At 49.4% G+C, this 8201-nt stretch overlaps 1 protein-coding gene across 1 annotated transcript; it reads left to right on the top strand.

Annotated features, from left to right (window-relative positions):
- The first annotated feature begins 2162 nt into the window (after positions 1–2162).
- LOC102507006 (interferon alpha-inducible protein 27-like protein 2) lies at positions 2163–4017 on the top strand. The gene is given in 5 exon segments (XM_006184174.3): positions 2163–2323; positions 2473–2502; positions 3067–3228; positions 3781–3883; positions 3885–4017. Coding segments are annotated over 5 exon segments (552 nt in total). The 5' UTR covers positions 2163–2184; the 3' UTR covers positions 4003–4017.
- Positions 4018–8201: the final 4184 nt, after the last annotated feature.

Here is an 8201-nt window from a genome sequence, read left to right as displayed (position 1 = left end):
TCAGGCTGTTCTAGTTAGCATCATAAAGTTCAAGCCAAATCATGGATAAGCCAAAATGACCTCCCCATATCTCAATGTGAAAATTTCTTCCATCAACGTAAACAGTTATGTCATGATAATAACATGTACCTTTGATATGTTGAGATGAGAATGGCAATTAACCTCTGTGGCCTTCCTCCCCAAAACCCATAACTCTAATGTAATCATGAGGGGGAAATTTAGACAAATCCCAGTGAAGGAACATTCTCCAAAATACCTGACCAGTACTCCTTAAAATTATTAAGGTCATCAAAAACAAGGAAAGTATGAGAAATTGTCACAGCCAAGAAGTACCTAAGTAGGCATGATGACTAAATGTAATGTGATATCCTGGAAAGAATCCTGGAACAGAAGGACATTAGGTTAAAACTCAGGAAATGAGTAAAGTGTGGACTTTAATAATAATGTGCCAACGTTGGTTCATTAATTGTAACACGTGTACCCTACGAATATATTAATAATAGGGGAAACTGGGTGCAGAGTATATTTGAACTCCCTGTACTATATTTGCAATTTTTCTGTAAATCTAAAACATTCTTGAAAAATAAAGTTTATTTAAAAACATGTAGTCCTTATACAAAGACAATAACAAAATTTTACCTAGGGATATGAAAGAAGAAGTAGAGAGACTTACGTTCCTGGATGTAAAAAATTGCTTTTGTAAAGATATTTCTCCCTGAATATTTATTCAAAAAAATTAGCTCAATATCAATCAAAATAGCAAAGAATATTTTAATTGAAAAAATACTTGTAAAGTTCATCTGGAGAACTAATAGGAAGAAGCAGAAGATTTTTTAAAACCTAAATCAAAACAAGCACAGGTATTAAATCAAACAGTAAATTTATAAACACTAAAACAGTGTGATATTGTTGCCAGAAGAGACAGCTTGTTAGAACAGAATAGAATATTACAAAACAGGTTTACTGGTGGATATACAAGTATATGAATATTTTTTATTGAAGCACAGCAAGCATATGAATTTTGAATGTAAGTCTGGAATTTCAAATCAAAGAGGAAATGGAAGATGATTTAATAAATGGTGTTGAAATTTAATAAATACTGTTTACATCTGAGCTGGTTGGTGAAGACGTACATAGATATGTAAAGTACCCTATATGTACCAAACTGAATTCCAAATGCATTAAAAAGTTCATTTAAAAAAGTGAAACCCCAGAAGAACCCTCCAAAAATACAGGTGATGGTATGTCTGAGCTAGCAGGGTCAGTCTTTTTAAGCACACAAAGATGAAAATAATAAAGTAAAATATTGGCAAATTTACATAAAGAGTAAAAAATTTCTGTGTTGGGAAAAATGCCCCCTCCCTCCCAAAACAAAGAGTGATGAACTGGAAACAAAACTTCGCAACATCTATGAGAAAGGATTAAGATAGTTAATATGTAATATTCCTATATATCTTTAAGGAAAAAAGTAAGCAAATGAGAAAAAGATCCAAGAATACAAGAAGATAACATACAAAATAAGACTGCAAAAGTCTAAGTAGCTTAAAAATAATGGGGGGGGGGGTTATCACTGACAGGTAGAGCATGTGCTTCGCAGGCATGAGGTCCTGGATTCAAACTCCAGTACCTTCATTAACAAAGAAGTAAATAAATAAAGTTTAGCTTGATTAGCCGAAAAAAAAAAAAAAGGAATGTGAGTTAAAATGTCATCATTTTTCACCTTTCATTAGCAAAGATTTTGAGGGTTTTTTTTGTTGTTGTTGTTTTTAATGACAAAGCTAATTGTTGGTTAGGAGCAGAGAAAAATAGATCCTCTCATATTCTTTTGGGGAGAGTGTAAACTGATAGAATATTTTTGGAAGACAACCTAACAATAAAATATCAAGTGCCATAAGAAATGTACAGTTTTTCGACGCAGCAATTCCTTCTCTAGGACTATATTATCAGAAAACACTTGTGCACTAAGCACTTCATGCCAGGATAACATACAGCAAAAATTAGAAAGAATTTAAACCTTTAAAAAGGGGGCTGATACATTGAACTATGTGTAGTTCATCCCCACCCACCCGGGGACCAACCAGCGGGCTGGCCAGCAGGGGAGGGGCTGACAGGGGAGACAGACGAGTCGGGGGATGGCCGGAGAGCTAGTGCGTGGGGAGCGGGGCGGGTGAGCAGGCGGGCAGAATGCGGTCCCTCCTTTTCGGAGCGCAGAGACGCTGCGAGGGGCGGGCCGCATCCCCATTGGTTCTCCCGGAAATAACATCACCTCGCGGAGCTTCATTGCCTGAGCTGAGCTGCGGCGAGAAAGGCCTCACCATGATAAGTGAGTCTTGCTACCCCATCAAGCTGACGACCTGGGCAGGGGGAGGGCCTCCCAGACTCCAGCCCACGAAGGGCCACAGGACTCCCTTCTCTCCCTCACTCTCTGAACCGACTAACTCTCTCTCTCTCCGTCTCTCTCTCTCTCTCAAGAACGGGCCGCTGGTGCTGCAATCGGAGGAGGTGACTTACCTGGATCCCTCGCATCGCCAGGCCTTCACCTGGCCCTGGTCCCGGGATGGGAGGGAGACCTCAAAGAGGTGGCGCTGCCAGGGTTGTGAGCGCTGTCCCACCACCCCGTACCTCGCCCCACCTGGAGCCGCCTGGGTGAATCTTAGGGACAGAGAGCAGTACTCCCTCGGAAAAAGTCACTTCGATGCCTGACCTAGCTGCTCCTCTAGTCCATATATGTAATGAGCACGCAGAGAAGATTTCATTTTAAAGGGGATTTGCTGCTAAAAAACAGCAGTGGTTCATTTCACCCCCACATTTACACACATATACACACATCTGAAGCTCAGAGAGGGGTAGTGACTTCCCAGTTGTCACATAGCAAGTTAGAGACCCAACCAGGGCTATACCTGGGCCTCCTCTAACCTACTGCCCCTAGCTGCTTCGACGGGACCCTTCGCCAAGCTGCTGCCCCTTGTGCTCAGAGCAGACAGTCCCCAGTCACTGTCAAGGAATTCCTAAAGGGGTCCATTCCCCTGAGCCCACGCCCCCGACTCATCTCCTCTCCCCCTGCAGCCCTGGCCGTGGGGGCTGTGCCGGTGGTGCTGGGCGCCTTGGGCTTCACCGGGGCAGGAATCGCCGCCTCTTCCGTAGCGGCCAAGATGATGTCGGCGGCCGCCATCGCCAATGGGGGCGGAGTTGCTGCCGGCAGCCTGGTGGCGACTCTCCAGTCCGTGGGTAAGTGTCCGGGCAGGAGAAGGGGAGGAGGGTCAGACTAGCACATGATTCAGCCCAGAGGCTAAGCCTGAGGGAGGGCCTGTTCTCTTCCTCCAGCTTCGTGGTCCTCAGCGTCCCTGGTCCTTTGTCTCTCCCTCGCTGTCCTCTTTCTGAATCCTGAGTGAGGTTCGGGGCAGGAGTGGAAGGGGTGAGGGGTTTCTGGGAAAGAGGGCAAGGAGGTAGTCCAGTGTGTGTGATAGTCCAGCTCTAGGTCCAGCCCTACCCAAATCTGACAGCTGGGTGGGCTAGGCAGGCCCCCTCCCCTCCCCTCAAGACCTGTAGCTCTTGAGGTCTGTGGCTGACTCTCCTTCAGTCTCTACTTCTCCCGCTCCTTCTTTACCCACCTCTTCTCTCTCTCAGCCACATCCAGCTTCCTCTGTTCAAAGCAGAGCCCTGGGAGTTTCAGGACCTAGTGGAGGCATCCAGGTGGGATCCCTAAGCCTCAGACCTCCTGTGGGGCCCCAGCCAGAGGCCGCTGCACCCTTCCCTGTTCACCCTTCACCTCTCCCGCAGGGGCAGCTGGACTCTCCACATCGTCCAACATCCTCCTGGGCTCCGTTGGATCAGCTTTTGGGGCTTTGCTTGGAGGTGCAAAAAAGGCGACCCCTGGTTCTCCCCCAGCTGGACCCAGGGCTTCAGGGGAGCAGCCAGGAGAAAATGTACCCCAAGTTGAACCTCCAAAATCCCCAGTTAGGTCAGAGAAGCATGAGAAATAAAGATCTTCTGCGGGTATAACGCCTTTTCTTTGCTCCTTGCAGTCCCCAGGGTTGGGAGTTGGAAGTTTCAAGTTCTCCCCATTCTCCCAATGTGCCTTATCACAGAGGGGCAGAGGGAGCTGGCGGGCTGATCAAACACAGAATCGCTTGGCAGGAGGCTTTAGGTGGTTCTCGTCTCACAAGGGATGGGCTGTATAACCCAGGGCCATTCGTGGGCCATCAGTGGGTCTCAGTTTACCCCTCACGCAATGGTGGGGTTGACAGAGGTCCCTAGAGGGGCAGAGGTGAGGGGTGGCCAGGATGCATATCGACTCTAACCCCAGAGCCCTTTGCCCTTCCTCATTAGCAGGCAGTGGACATCCAGAGGTTAGCAAAGATGCTCAAAGTGCTGTGGGGAGGCTGACAAGCAAACCACCAGGACAGTCTACTATGCCAGATGTTACCATGGGGCCTTGGGCACCAGAGAGGAGACAGAGTCAGGAATGGTCACTATGCTGTGCCTGGAAAATCAAAAGGGAACTGACATTCACCAGCTCCTACCCTGGCAATAAGCACTCTGGGTGTCCCGTAAGACTGCATTCACCTGCAGAGTGGGGTCTCACTTCCTTCCAGAGAGGTCTTATTCTCCAGAGTCTTTTTAAAGGATGAAATGTAAGTTCTAAAACTTCTGCTTACACCCCAATAAATAGTCTTGAGGAGGCCTCCAGGGTGCAGGCACTGTATTCTGTAGGCCACTCACTGACCCATCATGCAGAAAGGGCTACTTAGCATGTGGGAAGCTGGAGAGGGCGTTTCTCTCTCCTGACAGCAAGAAAAACCTAGAAAACCTACAAGAGCATCACTTTCCTTGGACCACTAAGACAGCTGAAGTGGCAGGGCCACCAGATGGCCTGAACTCTCAGGGAAGTCAGGTGCCTCAAAGGACAGCACTAAGCCACCGGGGGCAGAGCACAGTGCGGCGGTGGGGCCAGTGCAGGCAGGTGCAAGTTCAGCTAAAAGCCTTAACTGATTGCTCAAGGGCGAGGATGGGCTAGCCTGAGCGCAGAGAACCCCGGAGCTACAGGCACAAGGATGGATGCTTCAGGCCAACCTGCAGGTTCTCGAGGAAGCCACGAGGTGCTCCCAAGAAAGACTGGGGACAGTGGGAAATCCAGAGAAAATGTCCCTCACTGAGGCAAGACTGGAGGAGAGCTGCAGCCCCCTCACCTTTCCATCTCCCCCAGGGAACAAAAGCCTTCTGCTCCTGGGGGAAGGGCAGTAAACACTGTAGCCCGCAAAGCACAGGTGAAGATCATTGTGTCTACAAGATCCAATGGCAAGAAAAAGAGAAAAAATAACCTCTACCCCTAGGTTAGGGTGTTAAACTTTCCTTGGCTCAGACAGTAAGGACCCGCCCACCACTGGGACAGCGGGGTTGGGGGGGGCGCTGCTGAGAAAGTCCCACCCCCAGGTCCAGGCCCTCAGCACCTGCCCAGACTGAGGCTTGATGGGACCAGAGAACCCGATGGCCCCTGCTGCCAGGCTAGCAAGTGATAAGCAACAGGTATCTACATGCGGATGGAACAGATGTGCAGGGACCAAATGGAAGTCTAAAGCTGAGGATGGAGCAGATGCTGAGAAAAATCTGATTTCAGCACTGATTTTTAAGCTAGTGGATCACTGACCTCTGCCATAGCAACAACAAAATCCAAAGCCAGCTGAACTGATAAACTCCACCTGCCACATGCAGGTCCTGGCATAGATACTGTTCACCTCGTTCACCTGTGTCCCTTCTGAGCTTGTGCAACAGACACCGTGGGAGCCTGGCCTGTATCCCCCCAGCACTGACTCTTCCAGGACCTGCTCACTGCTTCCACTGCCAGGCCCCACCTCCAAAGCTGGCTGGTGCTGGTCCTTCCAGATTAGCACTTAGCCAGTGATGATGGATTTTAGCTGGAGGATAAACCCCCCGAGTTGTCAGCTCGGAGGCCTCCAGCAGGATTCAGCCTCATTTGTGCCCCAGTACAAACTCACTCAACGGGCCCTTTCTCAGCCGCCTGTCTTTCCCTGTCACTCCCCACTCCCCTGTTGGTGCTCCCCAGGGTCACCTCCCAAATAAACTACTTGCACTCAAACCCTCGTCTTAGGGTCTTAGCCTAAGACAGCTTCCTGCCCTCTCCTCAGGCCCCACACAGGAGCCCATGGGGCAGAGCCACACACAGCCACAGCACTGTCAGATTGTTCCTGAAGGCTCCACAGTTTCTCACGGTGACCCACCTGGTCAGGACCCCCAGTGGACTCAGATCTGTCAGAATCCCAGCAGAGAACACAGCTCAGCTTTGGGGCTGGTCCCCAGCTGGCCTCCACGGCACAAAGCCACATGCCAAGGGCAGTTTGTCGGGAAAAGCCTGTTTGAAAAAATTTTCCTTCTCCATTTCCTTTTCTGCTGGCCAATCCTTGTTACATAAGAGATAAGAGTCTGGCAGGGGCTGGCTGGAAAATGGTTGTAATTGTTCAACTACTCTACCCCCTACCTTAGATCTCTTCATTAGTCTGAGATTGTTTGATACATTATGAAAATAACTTTATCATCTCCCTGAATACAGGCCGAGTGCTTGAGAAGGCAGCTGGGACAGAGCTGGTGGGCAGTGAGCCAAGTGAAGGCTCCAGATCTCCTAGAAATAACCCACAGAGCTGACCATTCTCAGCCTCTGGAAAGATGTCCAGCTTTAGTAGCAGCCAGAGTTAGGGACTGTGGATCATTTCTTATACGCTCTTTCAACAACATCTATAAAACAGGGGCAACTGCATCACCTTTCTTGGAACAGTGTGTGGGTTTTACGTAACGAGTCACGAGCAGTGTCACTAACAGAGTGAATATACAATGTGATTTGCTTTGATATTCTCATCCCAGCACTTTTAGAATTGCTCTGTGGGTATTTAGGGTGCCCCAGAAGGTGTCCCAGAAGTTGCTTTGGGGACTCAGGAGGACAGAGGATGGGTCTCCTAGGAAACGGAAGCCCTTTCCTCCCTCCCCTGGTCCAGGTGCCACGGAAGTCCTGACACCTCCGTCCGCATCCCTCCTGGGCCTGCTCCGCTCCCCCCACCTCCGTTTTCCACAGGTTCAGAATGGCCATGTGGCCCCCTTGGGTCCCTCGAGTCTCTTAGGAGTGGATGAGGCAGTGATGAAGCGGTACTTCTGTCAGAGGGGGAATGCTCCAGGGCTGGGGGCAAAAGGAGTGAGAGGGCCAGAGACACAGTGGGGGGAGAGGGGCTATGTCTGCTTCCCTTTCACGTCTGAGCCTTCATAGGTGTCCCATGGCAGGCTCTGCCACTAGAACAGCTCTTGTCAACTTGGGGACCGGGTGTGTTCTGACTGAACCTTTCAACAGGCTTCCCCCTCCTCTGGCATCAGAATGTGAGCATTTCTTTTCTCAGGTTGCTAAGATTCCCTAGAAGAATCTTCCTCCCTCTGTTTCAGGTGTTAAAATCTGGCTGCCAGCGTGCTGGGCACCTATCAACCCTATCTCTTTGCTGATGTGGTTTTAAGCCTTTCTTTAGTCCTTTACTGTTATTTCAGTGATATTTTGAGAAGGAACAGGTAAAAGCAACTCTCATTCTTGGATTGATTCTTCTGTTGCTTGCAATCAAAAGATTCCCCTGTGCTCATGAGAATGTATGTTTGCTTGTTGTAAAAGAAGCCCTATTGGCTTAAACAAGAGAGGTTTCTTTCTCTGTTACTGAGTGTATAGGAGTCTCAGCCAGGGTGGTGGCTCTCTGCTCAGGAGGCCCAGGCTCCTGCAGTCTTGTTGCTCTGCCTTCCTTAAAGTGCTGCTGTCATCTGCAGGGTGGAAGACAGTCAGCCCCCTGTCTGCAGCAGAGCCCACGGGAAGGGGCCCTGCACACCCAGAGAACTGCATACTTTATTCCTGCTCACCTCTCACTGGCCAGAACCCAGTCCCATGAGCACATCAAGGACTGGGAATGCAATCCTTCATAGGCAATGCACCAAAAATCCAGGCTCTCTTCATATGAGTCAGAAGGAAAGTGTAGGCATCAGGTGACTGCTAGCAGTCTCTGCCATTCTGATGATGACAAGAAGCCACCCCAGATGCCACAGTGACAATTTGCCTCCTGTGCTCTGCCCTGCAGCACGCTGTGCAGGAACATGGTGAGCAGTGAATGTGCCTGGTTCTCCTGACACGGGGGCTCCTCAGAGCCAGGAGGGACCCCTGGATC

Source organism: Camelus ferus, chromosome 6, assembly GCF_009834535.1.
Source record: "Camelus ferus isolate YT-003-E chromosome 6, BCGSAC_Cfer_1.0, whole genome shotgun sequence".
NCBI classification, from domain to species: Eukaryota; Metazoa; Chordata; class Mammalia; order Artiodactyla; family Camelidae; genus Camelus; species Camelus ferus.
Note: the sequence above shows the minus strand (reverse complement) of the source record. Positions and strands in the feature narration are given on the sequence as shown.